The sequence below is a fragment of the Boleophthalmus pectinirostris genome, unplaced genomic scaffold (assembly GCF_026225935.1).
Source record: "Boleophthalmus pectinirostris isolate CB_2022bp ecotype Guang Dong unplaced genomic scaffold, ASM2622593v1 HiC_scaffold_20, whole genome shotgun sequence".
NCBI classification, from domain to species: Eukaryota; Metazoa; Chordata; class Actinopteri; order Gobiiformes; family Gobiidae; genus Boleophthalmus; species Boleophthalmus pectinirostris.
This window is the reverse complement of record NW_026571153.1, coordinates 994,959-1,012,441: the sequence shown is the minus strand read 5'-3', so window position 1 is coordinate 1,012,441 and position 17,483 is coordinate 994,959. Positions and strand designations below refer to the sequence as shown.

Below are 17,483 nucleotides of genomic sequence, written 5' to 3'. Positions count from 1 at the left end.
AAATCCTGGAAAAGTCATGGAATTTTAGTCTCTTTCCCGTAACTACAGTGTTCTGTTAAGATCTCATGAGGCTGTTCTGATTATTTCTGAACGTCTGCGACTTTTGTTTAGTCCTGGTTTAGTCTTAATTTAAACCTGGTTTAGTCCTGGTTTAGTCCCAGTTTAGTCCTGGTTTAGTCCTGACTTAGTCCCGGTTTAGTCTTAATTTAATCTTGGTTTAGTCCTGGTTTAGTCCTAATTTAGACCTGGTTTAGTCCTAGTTTAGACCTAGTTTAGTCCTGGTTTAGTCCTGGTTTAGACCTGGTTTAGTCCTAGTTTAGACCTAGTTTAGTCCTGGTTTAGTCCTAATTTAGACCTGGTTTAGTCCTAGTTTAGACCTAGTTTAGTCCTGGTTTAGTCCTAGTTTAGTCCTGGTTTAGTCCTAGTTTAGACCTGGTTTAGTCCTGGTTTAGTCCTGGTTTAGACCTGGTTTAGTCCTGGTTTAGACCTGGTTTAGTCCTGGTTTAGACCTGGTTTAGTCCTGGTTTAGTCCTGGTTTAGACCTGGTTTAGTCCTGGTTTAGACCTGGTTTAGTCCTAGTTTAGACCTGGTTTAGTCCTGGTTTGATCCTGGAACAAAAAAATCGCATTTAAAATAAAAACAACGCGTCAAGAGTCGAGGTCAAATTAGACTTAAACAAACTTTATTGATTCACAAGATAAATTATTTAGACACAGGAGCTCAAACATCACAATAAAATATAATGACAAAGATTAAAAAAAAATAAAAAAAAAGTTTTAACGAGTCCAAAACCGAGTAATAATTATAGAAGGAGGCGCTCTGGCTCCATCTAGCGGTCAGGACAGGAACAGCAGGTCAAAATAACAGTTTCAAGGTAATTTAAGATTTACACATATTTGGTATTTACAAGATTAAAATAAACACAGAAAATAACCAGCAGTGTTGGGAAGGTTACTTTAAAAATGTAATCCCCTACAGATTACAGATTACACACCCCGAAATGTAGTTTATTCTGTCCTTCATTTCATTTGAATTCTGTTGGTTTGGGTTTGTGTAAAGTGTTAGTGTTTTCCCCTGTTTGTCCAGTAGAGGGAGACTTTGTCATTATATCTTCACTTTTCCGTTCTTCTTCTTTAATTAGTTTATGCGTGGCAGCGCCATCTAGCGGCCTCCACTTGTAAGCGCAAGACAAGTCAGTAACGGTTTTGGAGGTGCTAAGACCAAACCAAACTTGTGAAATCTTGGGAAACCCTGGGCAAACCATAATCTGTAAGTTACATGCGATTAAATGATATTTTCTGTGTTACTTGATGGGATATTTTTATGTTTAATATATGTATAAAAACGTTTTTGTTTCTGTTAACTGTTATATTCTAGCCACACAGTCTGTACATGTTAATACTGAAGTATTTCTTGTATCTGTTTCACAGTTTTACAAAAAAGGATAAATGGTCTTGAAACATAAAGCCGCATCTTGTCTTTTCTGGGACCATTTTGATGTTAAGCTGCCGAGGCTTAGGTTGGAAAACACTTAACTGGAGGCAGAAGATAGTTTATAACGTAATCCATTAAACTACTTAAAGTGAGTAATGTAATCTGAATACTTTGGATTACTTGATATTGTCCTGGTTTTAGTCCTAGTTTTAGTCCTGGATTAAGTCCTGGTTTAGTCCTAGTCCTGGTTTAGTCCTAGATTTAGTCCTGGTTTAGTCCTGGTTTAGTCCTGGTTTAGACCTGGTTTAGTCCTGGTTTAGTCCTGGTTTAGTCCTAGTTTAGTCCTAGTTTAGACCTGGTTTAGTCCTGGTTTAGTCCTGGTTTAGACCTGGTTTAGTCCTGGTTTAGTCCTGGTTTAGTCCTGGTTTAGTCCTGGTTTAGTCCTGGTTTAGTCCTGGTTTAGTTCCTGGTTTAGTCCTAGTTTAGTCCTGGTTTAGTCCTGGTCCTGTTTAGTCCTGGTTTAGTCCTGGTTTAGACCTGGTTTAGTCCTGGTTTAGTTTAGACCTGGTTTAGTCCTGGTTTAGTCCTGGTTTAGACCTGGTTTAGACCTGGTTTAGTCCTGGTTTAGTTTAGTCCTGGTTTAGTCCTGCCTGGTTTAGTCCTGGTTTAGTCCTGGTTTAGTCCTGGTTTAGTCCTGGTTTAGTCCTGTTTTAGACCTGGTTTAGACCTGGTTTAGACCTGGTTTAGTCCTGGTTTGATCCTGGAACAAAAAAATCACATTTAAAATAAAAACAACGCGTCAAGAGTCGAGGTCAAATTAGACTTAAACAAACTTTATTGATTCACAAGATAAATTATTTAGACACAGGAGCTCAAACATCACAATAAAATATAATGACAAAGATTAAAAAAAATAAAAAAAGTTTTAACGAGTCCAAAACCGAGCAATAATTATAGAAGGAGGCGCTCTGGCTCCATCTAGCGGTCAGGACAGGAACAGCAGGTCAAAATAACAGTTTCAAGGTCATTTAAGATTTACACATATTTGGTATTTACAAGATTAAAATAAACACAGAAAATAACCAGCAGTGTTGGGAAGGTTACTTTAAAAATGTAATCCCCTACAGATTACAGATTACACACCCCGAAATGTAGTTTGTAACGTAATCCATTAAATTACTTAAAGTGAGTAAATGTAATCTGAATACTTTGGATTACTTGATATTGTCCTGGTTTTAGTCCTGGATTAAGTCCTGGTTTAGTTTAGTTTAGTCCTGTTTTAGTCCTTTTAGTCCTGGTTAGTCCTGTCCTGTTTAGTCCTGGTTTAGTTTAGTCCTGGTTTAGTCCTGTTTGTCCTTTTAGTCCTAGTTAGTTTAGACCTGGTTTAGACCTGGTTTAGTCCTGGTTTAGACCTGGTTTAGACCTGGTTTAGTCCTGGTTTAGTCCTAGTTTAGACCTGGTTTAGTCCTGGTTTTAGACCTGGTTTAGACCTGGTTTAGTCCTGGTTTAGTCCTGTTTTAGTCCTGGTTTAGTCCTGGTTTAGTCCTGGTTTAGTCCTGGTTTAGTCCTGGTTTAGTCCTGGTTTAGTCCTGGTTTAGTCCTGGTTTAGTTTAGACCTGGTTTAGTCCTGGTTTAGTCCTGGTTTAGTCCTGGTTTAGTCCTAGTTTAGACCTGGTTTAGTCCTGGTTTAGTCCTGGTTTAGTCCTGGTTTAGTCCTGGTTTAGTCCTGGTTTAGTCCTAGTTTAGACCTGGTTTAGTCCTGGTTTAGTCCTGGTTTAGTCCTGGTTTAGTTTAGTCCTGGTTTAGTCCTGGTTTAGTCCTGTTTAGTCCTAGTTTAGTCCTGGTTTAGACCTGGTTTAGTCCTGGTTTAGTCCTAGTTTAGTCCTGGTTTAGTCCTGGTTTAGTCCTAGTTTTAGACCTGGTTTAGTCCTGGTTTAGTTCCTGGTTTTAGTCCTTTAGTTTTAGTCCTAGTTTAACCTGGTTTAGACCTGGTTTAGTCCTGGTTTAGTCCTGGTTTAGTCCTACTTTAGTCCTGGTTTTAGTCCTGGTTTAGTCCTAGTTTTAGACCTGGTTTAGTCCTGGTTTAGTCCTGGTTTAGTCCTTTAGTTTAGTCCTAGTTTAGACCTGGTTTAGTCCTGGTTTAGTCCTAGTTTAGACCTGGTTTAGTCCTTTTAGTCCTGGTTTAGTCCTAGTTTAGTCCTGGTTTAGTCCTGTTTTAGACCTGGTTTAGTCCTTTGGTTTAGTCCTAGTTTAGACCTGGTTTAGACCTGGTTTAGTCCTGGTTTAGTCCTGTTTAGTCCTTTAGTCCTGTTTAGTCCTGGTTTAGTCCTAGTTTAGACCTGGTTTAGTCCTGTTTAGTCTGGTTTAGTCCTAGTTTAGTCCTGGTTTAGTCCTGGTTTAGTCCTAGTTTAGACCTGTTTAGTCCTGTTTAGTTTTAGTCCTGGTTTAGTCCTGGTTTAGTCTGGTTTAGTCCTGGTTTAGTCCAGTTTAGACCTGTTTAGACCTGGTTTAGACCTGGTTTAGTCCTGGTTTAGTCCTAGTTTAGTCCTGGTTTAGTCCCAGTTTAGTCCTAGTTTAGACCTGGTTTAGTCCTGGTTCAGTCCTGGTTTAGTCCTAGTTTAGTCCTAGTTTAGACCTGGTTTAGTCCTGGTTTAGTCCTAGTTTAGTCCGAGTTTAGACCTGGGAGCCAGAGTCAGAAGGAGCCAGAGGAGCCACACGTGAACTTCCTGTTTGAACCGCGACTTTTAGCATGTTGTTCATTTATATACACAGTCTATGCTTCTGTACAGTTTTTCCATAGGTTCAACTCTTTAACAAATAAACATCTTTTCATTATTTTTGTTCTAATTTTCTAAAATCATACACCACAATCAGAATAAAACCTTGCAGCCCCTGGGCAGAGGAAACAAAAGTCCTGCAGAAATAAACATTAAAATCATCCAAACAAGGACGACTTGAGAGGAGATAACCCCACTCTGAACTAAAAGTAAAGTGCAACCGCTCAATCACAGCTTCTTAAAACCCCAAGGTGCAAACTACAGTGTACGAGCTAAACCTTCCCAAGCACGAACCGACAACTTCAACCAAAATACAGCTAAAAGCTCGAGGACGGCAACTGTTAAAATGTGCAGCAGAGCTAAAGACAAATAATGAAATAACTCTGAAACGATAGACAAAATGAAACTCTCAAAACAAATCTCAGGAACAGTAAATGTAACTTTACCAAAGCAAATCAGTAACAAACCAAACCTGCGATATAAAAAAGACACCGTCAAATCTCAGTAACCCGGCTGAAAAGATCTGACACGGACTGCTTTAAAATAACAATTAAACACATAAAAAACGATTTAAAAGAGCTAAAATAAGCACAGGAAGTTTGTGTCAGACGATCTACCCACACGACCTTAAAAAGATCGACTGGTAGATCGAGATCGACGTCTCCATTGAAAATAAGCCCCACTGACTTAGAGCCTCTGACTGAGACACGCTCACAGTTCCTCCGGGCCGTGACTTTAGATCTCACTGACGGACTTTACTTTTTAATAAAATCCTGTAACAGAGGAGGACAAGTCCAGACAAAACTTTATAGATAAAACATCCATATTTAAAATCAACAAAATTATTAAAATGAAGCAGGTTGTACTTGTGTAAAATAGTGCAGCAGTGAAATGAGAATAGTTTCTTGTCCAGTATTTTTATTCCTTTTTTACTGGATTTAAGAACAGCGTTTACTTGCTTTTCATATTTAAAATTGTAATCAAAAATGACTCCAAGATTTGTAGAAAATGCACCTGGAGTCATGGTGCCACCACAATAACTTGGTTTTAAACGCTAAAAAGACCAAGGAGATTGTTGTGGATTTCCGCAGAAAAGGTCACAACAACCATCTACCTCTCCTCATTGGCACCGAGGTGGTGGAGAGGGTGAGCAGCTTCAAATTCCTGGGGGTAACCGTGACTGAGGACCTGTCCTGGGACAATCACATCACCTCAGCCGTACGGACGTCCCAACAGCACCTTTACTACCTGAGGAAATTGAGGAGTGCCCACATTCCCAGACCTCTGATGTTGAACTTTTTACAACTGTGCCGTCAGCAGTGTTCTGACGTATGGTTTTTTGGTTGGTTTTGACCAGCAGACACTCCAGCAGGTGGTGAAAGCAGCCGGTAGAATCACTGGAACGACTCTGCCAGGAATCAGCACCGTCTACTCCACTCGCTGTCTGAGAAGAGAGCACAACATCCTGCGGGACCAACTTCACCCTGCGCACCCTTTTTCCACCTGCTGCCCTCAGGGAGAAGGTCCAGGTCCAAACGGGCCAGAACATCCAGACTGGCCAACAGAACTCTGCCCCTCTCCCCCCTTGGCCCCTCTCTGCCCCCCCCTCTCACGGACAAAAACCACATCCAACTTTTAAAGGTTGTAAAGAAGATTTTCCAAAGAAAGAGAAATGCAGCGACTGTTTGCTCTTTTTCAAATGTCGCTCTTCGCTCCTTTTCCCCCATCTCTTCTTCTTTCCATGACGTCAAAAACGGACTTTCTTTTGCGACGAACTGGTCACGAATTCTTGACGGCCATTACAACAAACTCTGTGTGAACTGAGAGGAAGCTACAGTTCGAAAAAGACGCCAAGAAACCGCTGTGCTGGTCGAGTAAACGGCATCAGTGCGTGAGAGGCAAACATAAACCGTGTGATCCCAGTGCGCCGGCAAGTCAGTGACGCTAGACACGTAGGAAGTTTGATTGACAACTCAACAGCCAATAGATAAAGAGGTAGCCTTGTTTTCTATTGGCTGATGTTTATCCGGTCTCACCACGTCCACAGTTGATGGATTTTCATTCTTTTTTTTTTTTTTGGTTACCATAATTACAAGGCTGCTGCATCTCTATAATTCTATTTTGAACTTTCACTGACAATTTGAAACAAACAAAAAAATCCTCCATACAACCTTTAATAACACTGAACTGGTTGCACTGGTGCATTTTTCTGTCATGATTCTCAGGTGTCTGTCTGAACGTCCCTGTCTGTGTACGTTACTTGACACCCTCATCTTGCTGCTATAAGAACCGTCTCATGTTGTACTGAGGCCACGCTGGGTCAATGTTTACACTTGGGTTTAAGGGGTATTTATTATTTATGGGTTTGCACTTTATGGGAGGCTCCAAACGCAATTTCTTTGTTCTTCTGTGACAATGACTAGAAGTTGAAATAAACAATAAACAATAAAATGCTTTTTCATAGGAGCGAAGAGGAACTATGGCTCTGTCACAGTTCATCAACAGATCAATACATCGTCCGTTGTTTTAGTATCGTGACGTATCGAATCGTGACGTGAGTATCGTGATGTGCATCGTATCGTTATATTCAAAGCATCGCACACCCCTTTATTCCACATTAAACCGTAGTATTTTCTTTTCTATTCCCGTGTGTCCTTTTGTCTCACAGGTTCATTTTGTTTGTGAAAAATAAGGATCTAGTTTCGATACTTGTTTTGGTATCAGTTACTATCTGATTTTCGATATTTCTGACCCGATTTCAGACACAAACCAAACCAGAGAAATGTCTTTAGTTATTTATTCAACTTTTTTTTGTACATTTCTTTGTTTTTCTGTTTTGTTTAATGCACAAACAATATAAAACTGTGCATTCCTCAATGGTTTAACACGGTTAAGTTTTGAAATGACAGAAAAACCACAAGGTACAATTCAACCGAACAGGAAACGTCACATCTACACACACAAACTATATTTACCTCCTGACACAGATCAGTGTCACACAGTGAAGAAAAAAAAAAAACACTTTACACAAACATGTTTACTGAAGTTCAAATATCAAATTAAATAATATAAAAATATAATGTGCAGAGATTAATGCTGGTGCATGTTTTATTTCATCATTTCATACAAAAACAATATTTAAACTAGAACCAAACCAGAACTGAACCAGAACTAGAACAGAACCAGAAGAAAACCAAAGTACACGGTCCTCAGTTACAATTAATAAACTTTCAGAGACTTTTCTAACAACGTACTTCTACATAACTGACATTTTCTTTTTTTCTTTTCTTTTTCATATTTTGAAGTAGGTTTTTAATTTAATTATTTGGACCTGACTTCATCATCTCACTCGAGTCACTGAATGTTCAATCAAAAAAGTGACTTTGAAAAGTTGAAACTCAACGAGAAATGTTGACGATGTCGATGCTGACTTGTTGATACGGACGCTTTTTGTCGACCAAAACAGCTGACGTGACGTAATCGTGTTTTCTCAGATACGTTCGTACTAATGTCGCCGATTACAGACCACGGTGTCATTTTTATATTACTTGGCTAATGCACTTTAAAGCATTAATTTCATTTCTCTCCAGCAGTGTTGGGGAGTAACAGATTACATGTACTGGAGTTATGTAATCAGAGTACAGATGGTGAGTAACTGTATTCAGTTACAGTTACTGTTTCAGTGAGTGGTAATTGGATTACAGTTACTTTGTTGAAATAAATGGATTAAACAGAGGGATTTTACTGTTTTCACTTTATTTTTATTTTATTTATTTTGTTTTCGGTAATTCCACTCATTGCTGGAAACTAAACCAGGACTAAAACTAGATCTAAACCAGGTCTAAACCAGGTCTAAACCAGGTCTAAACCAGGTCTAAACCAGGACTAAAACTAGATCTAAACCAGGTCTAAACTAGGACTAAAACTAGATCTAACCCAGGTCTAAACCAGGACTAAAACTAGATCTAAACCAGGTCTAAACCAGGACTAAAACCAGATCTAAACCAGGTCTAAACCAGGACTAAAACAGGATTTAACAGGACTAAACCAGGACTAAAACCAGATCTAAACCAGGACTAAAACAGGACTAAAACAGGATTTAACAGGACCATGCTGCATGGACGTGTCTCCTCCTCTTTTATCAATAATATTTTTAATATGGTTAAGTTTCCTCGTCTTTGCTTCTCTACAGCAAATCAAGTAATCCAAAGTATTCAGATTACATTACTCACTTTCAGTAATTTAATGGATTACGTTACAAACTACATTTTGGGGTGTGTAATCTGTAATCTGTAGGGGATTACATTTTAAAAGTAAACTTCCCAACACTGGTTATCACATCATCTTCGTCCTTCTGCCGCCTGTTAAAGGTTGTATGAAGGATTTTTTGTTGTTGTTGTTTCAAATTGTCAGTGAAAGTTTTAAATACCATCACAGAGACGCAGCAGCTTTGTAATTATGATGATGAACAAAAAAAAAAAGAATGAAAATCCATCAACCGTGGACGTGTTGAGGCCAGATAAACATCAGCCAATAGAAAACGAGGCTCCCTCATTTTCTATTGGCTGTTGGGTTGTCAATCAAACTCCCTACGTTTCTAGTGTAAATGACTCGTCGGCGCACGGAGATTTCACGGTTTATGCGACGGTTCTTAGAGGCTTTTTCGAACTGTCGCTTCCTCGCAGTTCGCGCAAAGTTTGTCGCGATGTCGGACGAGAATCCACGACCGGTTTGCCGCCAAAGAAAGTCGGTTTTAGAGGTCGATGAAAGACGAAGAGCAGGAGAAAAAAGGAGCGAAGCCAAACTGAGGTGATTCTTGGAGATTTCTTCCAGCAATTGCGCAAATGAAGCAGACGAAGGGTCTTAAAAACTGACGCGTCGCTAAATTATTTTCAACTTCAACAGTAATTCTGAACGCGCACTGGCTGTAAACAAGCGTGATTTCTAGAGTAAAGAGGCGGGAGGAGGAGGTGTTTCTACTGAGGAGCTGTGGAGGAGGAAGGTGGTGTCACACATGCGCAACATTTGAAAAAGGACTGTCGCTGTATTTCTCGTTCTTTAAAAAATCCTCTATACAACCTTTAAGAGGCTTAGCACGGTCGCTCCTTACACTTCTCCACCATCTTCAGACTGCAGCCTGAAGTTCCCAAAACCAATTTTTTGGCCTCTATGTTCCTGTATCTGATCTTTTAATGTCAGTCTGAACCACACAGATCCGATTTTTTCAAATGTGACCCAGGACACTTGGATATGTGCTCCTGAAACTGATACATATCTGATCTTTAACATGTGACTTCAGTGTGAACGGACAAAGTGCATTCATCCACCTACACGTTATCAACAAGACACAAACGTACACAAACATTCTTCTCGTCGTACGAAAATTGTTAATGAACTCCGTGTGACTGAAGTGAAGCACATCTCCACTCACCGCTCACAAACACACCTTTCTACGACAAAACACCACGACCAAAAACCTCGTCCTTCTCCTTCTCAATCTCCTCCTTAAAACAAATAAGTTGTTCATGTTCTGGCTCCGGTACGAGAGGAACTTTAAAATCTCTCTCGCTCGCTGCGGTTGACGTCGTCGTGTCTCCAGTGTCACATGTGAGACACTTTTGGGCCGTTTAATGTTCACACTGGAGTCACATACAAGTCACATTTAATTGGAAATGTGAACGACCTCGAAAAAACATTGAATTTCACAAAAAACAATCCGAATTGAGCGTTAAGCCCTGCAGTCTGAACATAACCATAGTGACTGTTACTGCTGTTGTGGTAAATGTTGTTGGGAAATACCCTGGACTATTACTCTTAAATACTTTTAAATACTGTTGCATATGGTTAAACATTGTGACTGTGAACTTGACTGTGTACTTTAACTATCAAACCTGACAAATGATCTGCAGATTGTAAAGATTTGGCGTTTTGTTAAATGTTTTTTCACGTGTCCGTTACTTAATATACGTCACCAGCCACAAACCAAAATCATCAGCCGAACCCTCTCCTCTGACCTAGTCCACAATAACTTATTTTTAACCCTTTTGGCCAGAATTTACACATATGCTGCATTAACAATTAAAAAGTACATGTGTGTAATAAAAAGTAGTAGAGGAGCGGCAAAACCAAACTTCACAGCAACTTCAGGAATAAGGTGGATAAAGAAGTTGACTCGAGTGGACAGACGTCCTTTTTGACCGGAACAATCCCGATTCTGAGCCTGTGTCTCTGCCTCAGATTTACACAAAACCACAGATTTGTCCCACTTTTTCTACAAACGTCCCAGATGTTTCTATTTTTGACCAGTCTGATTCTCGTCAACAATAAAGAGAGAAATAAATTGTCATTTGTTTGGACAAAATTCAGAAAACTGAGCTTGAAAATGACCAGAACACAAAATCATATTCTCAGTTGCTCTGACTCTCTGAGGTTAAACATCAGTGAATATGTCATGAATGAACTGAGAGCACAACTGTGTCCTTAATTATCCCAAACAAAGACATCCCAGTTTTTGATTCATAAAATCTGGTCACCCACAGTGTTCAGCTTCAGTCAAATGACGTTGTTTTATTTAAAATACTCCTGTATCTCTTCACTGCTCTTAGTGTCTCCCATCTCCACCATGGTTTTAATCAGGTTGATGCAGGTGTCTGGGGAGATGGTTTTGCGTCGAATGACTTTGAGGTGGATCAACATGTTTTTAACAGTATCTTCACTTGACTCTAGGGGGCGCAGTAATCCAGGAATAAATCTCTGATTCGATTCAAGCACAAGACCGAGAAGGAAACGCTGGAAGTAGTACAAGGTACCACTGTTCATCTTCAGAACTTTGTTGACCACCATCTTTAGAAGGTCAAACACTGGAGGTCTGGAGGAGGACTCTGATGACTCTAGACCCAAGAAGGAGCTCAGCTCTGGAGCCCAGGGTTTGTTGTTGGTAAAACAGTCGTAAACATAAAGAGCAGCAAAGAACTCTTGTACGATCGGGTGCACAAAGAAATACACGTTCTGCTGCAAAAACAGCTGCTCTTGTTGGAGAATGGAGCTGAAAAACCCAGATTCAACTGTGGCTTCTTTGAACTCAAGTCCACACTGTTGTAGATCTTCTTCATAAAAGATCAGGTTGTTGTTTAGCACGTGGATGAAGGCCAGTTTGCCGACTTTAAGGAGGAACTCTCTTTTAGCTTTTAGAAGCTTGGTTCTCTCTTTCTCTGGGGTCTTGTCATATTTTCTGCTGCTGCGCTTGGTTTGAATAAACACGAACGCTGCCATCATCTCAGTGAGGGTCTGAGGAGCTCCAGTCTGCTCCTCTCCTCCAAACACCTCCTCAAATAAAACAGAGTACATCCAGCAGAAGATGGGGATCTGGCACAACAAGTCCAGTGAATGTGATGACTTCACATGTGAAATCACCATTTCAGCGAGCTCTGGTTTGTTCCTGAACCTCTTCCTGAAATATTCTTCCTTTTGGAGATCGTTGAAGCCTTGAATCTCAGTGACTGTGTGGATGAACTCTCCGGGGATCTGATGAGAGGCCGCTGGCCGAGAGGTGACCCAGAGCTGGGCTGAAGGGAGCAGGTTTCCCTGGATCAGGTTCAACATGAGGTTGGACACAGAAGTGACCTCCTGCAGCGATGTGACTCTCTCTGTGTTTCTGAAGTCCAGCTCAAACCGGCTCTCATCAAAACCATCCAGGATCAGGATCACTTTAGTCCAGTCTAAGACCTGTGGGTCTGTGCCGCTCAGAGCCGGGTGGAAGTCTGTCAGGAGCTGGAGCAAACTTATCTCATTTTTGATCAAATTAAGCTCTCGAAAAGCCAGACAGAAAACAAAATGAGCATCTTTTTGAGCAGCGTCTTCAGCCCAGTCCACAATGAACTTTTGGACACAAAAAGATTTTCCAATTCCAGCCACTCCGTTTGTCAGGACAGTTCTGGTCTTCACTGGTGGAGAATGGAAAAGATCATTGAATTGGACCTCTGCTACCTGAGAATCTGTTCTTTTCATCATCGTGGAGTAGTGTCCTGGGAGAACTTCTCTCTTGCCAAAGTTGATGGACAGTGAAGTGTAGATGTGTTTCAGGGGACTCCTCTCATCTCCGTTTCCTTCAGTCGTCATAGAAAACCTTTTGTGCATCTCCTCCTTCAGTTTCACAATTAAGTGAAAGAGTTTATCGTCCCCTGGAACATGAACAAAAAGATGAGTGAGTGTTTGCTGCAGTACCAGAAGTAACCACTTGAGTACAGGTTAGATGATGGACACATGGGCCTAGGTGAGGCCTGGACTCACCTGTCAGGAGTCTGAGCGCCTGTAGAGTTGGTGTGAGTCTCTGTTTGGTTTCACACTGAGGACAGTGGATATGACCTGTTGTCTGTGACTCAGTGTTCTTCATTACACAGCGAGTACAGGCCACATGAGAACAGCTCAGAAACATGGGATCTCCTTCAAAAGTCTCTTCACAAACACAACAACGTGGAACCAGGGGTCTGCAGGAAACAAAAGATTTATTCAGATACAGTGTTCACACAGGTACAGTGGACCCAAAGTGTGATTCAGTCTTTGGCAGTTCAGGTTTAACAGATTCCATGGGCAGAATGCTCAGATAAGTTGTGTTCACTTGATATCAGAAGGTTCTAGGATCCCTGTAGTTAAACAGGTCAGAATTCTCAGGTGGAATTCGCTGTAACCGTGAGTTTGCAGATTTGTTGTCCTGGTTTATGGTTTACTGGGACTATCCACATGAAACAAAAACTGACACAAAGCGTATGGCCCTCTCCATCACCGTGAACAGTGGCGTCTGAACAATAGACGCAAGTTCGCTGCACTCCCTAACTTGACCTAGATTAAAAAAAAATGTATAAAGTCGCTATATGTTTAATATTTTGTTAAAATTGACCGTGTATCTGCATAGACATATATTTGTCATGTTAAAATCACTTTGAGTAATATCACTTTTATATCACTTTATTTGGTTCATGTGTTTGTTTTTTGCGTTCGCTGAGTTCGAGCGACTTAATGGAGTTCTATGGACGAGCCTGAAGTTTGGAGAAAACGTGACGTCATTTCGTTGCTTCTTCCCGTGACTTTACATCACAGACCTGAAGTACGTCTTGGGGCGCAGGGTGGGGACGACTTCAAATCAAGGGATTGATCTGAATAAACATTTATCACACACCTGACCTATTGTGATTGAGCTGCTCACTCTGTCCCGCCCAGCCCCAACTCCCCACTGCCGCCATCTTACTACTGTAGGCTGTGCTGTAGTACGTTGTGTTGTTGGGGCTGGGTGTGTGTTACGTTGTGTTGTTGGGGCTGGGTGTGTGTTGTGTGTGTTGTTGGGGCTGGTTGTGTGTCACGTTGTGTTGTTGGGGTGTTGTTGTGTTGTTGGGACTGGTGTGTGTTGTGTTGTTGGGACTGGGTGTGTGTCACGTTGTGTTGTTGGGGCTGGTTGTGTGTTGTGTTGTTGGGACTGGGTGTGTGTTGTGTTGTTGGGACTGGGTGTGTGTTACGTTGTGTTGTTGGGCTGGGTTGTGTGTTGTGTTGTTGGGACTGGGTGTGTGTGTTGTGTTGTGGGTGTGTGTTTGTTGTTGTGTGGGTGTGTGTTGTGTTGTTGGGACTGGGTGTCACATATATAATACATATATTTATCATATATATTTATAAATATATATAATAAATATTTTACAAAATGATGCCACCAGCCGCCACTGACCGTGAATAAACTAAAGTGAAATTATGTTTTCACAGTAGCTTCAGAAAATGTTTTTTAAGCCATATGAAGCTGTGAAGCCAATCTCTAACAAATAAGTTTGTGTATTTCTTTGTTGAATATTATATAATATATATTTATATTGGGCCCAAAGAACACAGCAGCTGCAGGAAAAAGCTTGTTCTCTGTAAACTTGTTCCTCTGGGCTTGAAAAGAGTCTGGGGTCAGTGATGTGTTTTGTTTGAGCAGGTTCATGGAGCGTTGATAACAGGACAAGAGGACAGAGGACTCAGGCTGTAAAAGCTCTGACAAATATAATCACACACAGATTTGTCCCAGATCATTCAGTCCAAACATCTCTAACATTTCTATTTATGAATAACAAGTGTCTAATGTCTCTGTCACACCTACAGTTTATTCATAATCACATGAGAAACACAAGTTGATTTACATGACACCAACATGAACCAACTTAAAATAACACAGTTCTGGTTACCTGTTTGGCTCCAGTTGAAAGGACAAAGGCTGAAACCCATAGATCGATCACTCTTCAGAGACAAAGGTCTGGGTCCAGTCGACTCCACAGTCTCCTCCAAACTATAAAATATGAACAAAAGAAATGTTAATATGAGAACATTTAAATGCATGACTCTTATGTAGAAACATCACTGGGCATAATTGCCTCAGGAACATGTTGAAAGTTCATTATATTCTTCTTTGACATAGAACTTCCTGTGGCCATGGCAGGAAGTGACGCTCCACAGAACTGAAACACATTTGACTTTATATAACTAAAAGAATCTGAATCGTGACAAGAGCGATTGTTCTGATCAATTACAAAATGTGTTTGTAATTAGGAAGAAGAAATATTCTGTGTTTTCTGAATGTAAAACAGAATAAATCAAATCAAATCTACTGTGGATGTGAAAACATTAAAGTCTGACTCAACATAAACTCTGCACACGAACATTTGAAACAGAAATGCAGCTGAAGTGAACAACACCTGCAGGACTGAAGGAGAGAGGGAGGGGAGGGGTCAAGAGAACTCTGACCTCTGACCTCTGACCCCTGTGGATCCTTCTGTTCAAACTGGGACATTTTAAATCTCAACATCAGAAAAGTTCATTTTTAATATTATTAAATTGTCTCCCATGGGAGAAATTTGTCTTGGGACATGGAGACATGAAAAAACAAGACAAAAACAATATTTATCTACAACCACTTCATAAACAAACAAGTTCTAAACCAGGACTAAACCAGGACTAAACCAGGACTAAACCAGGACTAAACCAGGTCTAAACCAGGACTAAACCAGGACTAACCAGGTAAACCAGGACTAAACCAGGTAAACCAGGTAAACCAAAACAGGACTAAACCAGGACTAAACCAGGTCTAAACCAGGTCTACTACACTAAACCAGGACTAAACCAGGACTAAACCAGGTCTAAACCAGGTCTAAACCAGGACTAAACCAGGACTAAACCAGGTAAACCAGGACTAAACCAGGACCAGGTAAACCAGGTCTAAACCAGTAAACCAGGACTAAACCAGGACTAAACCAGGACTAAACCAGGACTAAACCAGGACTAAACCAGGTCTAAACCAGGACTAAACCAGGTAAACCAGGACTAAACCAGGTAAACCAGGACTAAACCAGGACTAAACCAGGACTAAACCAGGGACTAAACCAGGTAAACCAGGACTAAACCAGGACTAAACCAGGACTAAACCAGGACTAAACCAGGTCTAAACCAGGACTAAACCAGGACTAAACCAGGACTAAACCAGGACTAAACCAGGACTAAACCAGGTCTAAACCAGGTCTAAACCAGGACCCAGGACTAAACCAGGTCTAAACCAGGTAAACCAGGACTAAACCAGGACTAAACCAGGACTAAACTAAACCAGGACTAAACCAGGTAAACCAGGACTAAACCAGGACTAAACCAGGACTAAACCAGGACTAAACCAGGACTAAACCAGGACTAAACCAGGTCTAGACCAGGTCTAAACTAGGAGGAAAGACCACAGCCTGGTCCTGGTCTAGACCAGGTCTAGACCAGGACCAGGCTGTGGTCTTTCCTCCTGCTGTACGTCACGAGTATTTTTTTTAACATTTGGACCAAAATGACGACGCTGCACAAAGCCACACATAGTGAGGAGGGTGAAAACAGGGTTTGATCTGCAGGCGTCTTGAAAATAAACAACTAAAGATTAAAAATCAAACCTGCACAAATCAGTCCAAATACTGACATTTCACAAACTATTTGTATCCACTGTGTGACCGTGTTTTCTGTGGGTTGTTGCCTGTTTAAGACTTGTAATAAAACCAGTGTTGAACATTGATGAGGAAGAGTCTTTTGACCTTGTTCATGGATCATGTGAAAATAAAGAAACATCTGATCTTTTCCTGAAGGAGTTTTGGTTTCATTTATATGGAAACAGGCGTCAGAAATGACTTTTAAAATGTTCGTCCTGTTGACCACACTGGCCCCAAACTCTGACAGACTCATACCTGCTGGAGCCAAGTTTCCTCTTTTGAACAACATCAGCCTCTTTCTCCTCATCCGTCTGAATCTTCCTCTTCCTCTTCCTCTTCCTCAGTGTTTCCTTCTGTAGATTCGTCATCTTTGCTCCTGTAGGGACAAAATAATAGTGAGACAAATGTAGTGACCAGATTTTCAAAATCACAGATACAAGCGTCGAAATGAGTTTCCTCCGCAGGGTGTCTGGGCGTCTCCCTTAGAGACAGAGTGAGGAGCTCAGTCACACGGGAGGAGCTCGGAGTAGAGCCGCTGCTCCTCCACGTGGAGAGGAGCAGTTGAGGCTCGGGCATCTGTTCTGATGTCTCCTGGACGTGTCCCTCAGGAGGTGTTCATGTCCCACCGGGAGGAGGAAGACCCAGGACACACTGGAGGGACTATGTCTCTGGACTGGCCTGGGAACACCTCGGGGTTCCCCGGAGGAGCTGGAGGAAGTGTCTGGGGTGAAGGAAGTCTGGGAGTCCCTGCTCAGACTGAAGCCCCCGAGAACCGACCCCGGATAAGTGGAAGAAAATGGTATGGATGGATTTTCAAAATCATAAACTGGGACATCTCCTGTTTTTTTTTTTTTTGGTCATTGGTGATAATAAAATTGTGAATTTAGTGTAATTAAGGAAAATTGTTCTGTTCTCGGCCCATTTATGACGAACATGAGTCAGTTTAATCACATTTTCTTTGTGTTTTGTCATTTTTCTGTATTTTCCCGAAACAAATGTCAGTTTGTTTCTCTTGACCTGTTCCAGGATCAGATTGGTGAAAAATAGAGACACTGGGACATTTCTTGTATAAACTGGGACAGATCAGTGGTTTTGTATAAATCTGTGGGACAGAGACACAGACTCAAAACTGAAACTGTCCTGAGGAAACAGGGACGTGTGGCGTCTCTCGATCAGGAGAGTCAAACTCAAACTCACAGAGGCCAAAATTAAAAACTGGGACAAAGTCGTGGAGGAAACTAAATATTTATTGAAGTATTTCAACAACATCTGCAGGTTTTCTCTTCTTTGGAGATCAGTAATT

General features: G+C 41.1%; 1 protein-coding gene and 1 long non-coding RNA gene across 3 annotated transcripts; both read right to left on the bottom strand.

The window, feature by feature from the left end:
- Positions 1-660: 660 nt before the first annotated feature.
- On the bottom strand, positions 661-2,883 carry LOC129409907 (uncharacterized). Its single transcript, XR_008632636.1, has 2 exons — positions 2,814-2,883; positions 661-1,661 (listed from the first exon to the last, which is right to left on the bottom strand). It is a non-coding gene; the product is annotated as an uncharacterized LOC129409907 (long non-coding RNA).
- A 6,781-nt stretch (positions 2,884-9,664) lies between these two features.
- LOC129409752 (NLR family CARD domain-containing protein 3-like) lies at positions 9,665-16,536 on the bottom strand. 2 transcript variants are annotated; one of them, XM_055156328.1, is made up of 4 exons: positions 16,436-16,536; positions 14,417-14,517; positions 12,501-12,697; positions 9,665-12,391 (listed from the first exon to the last, which is right to left on the bottom strand). In XM_055156328.1, exons 3-4 carry the CDS (start codon positions 12,643-12,645, stop codon positions 10,779-10,781), a joined length of 1,758 nt encoding a protein of 585 aa, XP_055012303.1. In that variant the 5' UTR covers positions 12,646-12,697; positions 14,417-14,517; positions 16,436-16,536; the 3' UTR covers positions 9,665-10,778. The 2 variants fall into 2 exon arrangements, with proteins under 2 accessions (XP_055012303.1, XP_055012304.1); XM_055156329.1 differs by lacking the exon at positions 16,436-16,536 and having other exon boundaries at positions 14,417-15,205.
- Between the last annotated feature and the right edge of the window lie 947 nt (positions 16,537-17,483).

Bases quoted from the DNA above. Each gene is read 5' to 3' on its own strand.
- LOC129409752 (XM_055156328.1), bottom strand. From the start codon at position 12,645: ATGTTTCTGAGCTGTTCTCATGTGGCCTGTACTCGCTGTGTAATGAAG. The intron at 12,392-12,500 runs GTGAGTCCAGGC...TTCATGTTCCAG, and splicing joins GGCGCTCAGACTCCTGACAG to GGGACGATAAACTCTTTCAC.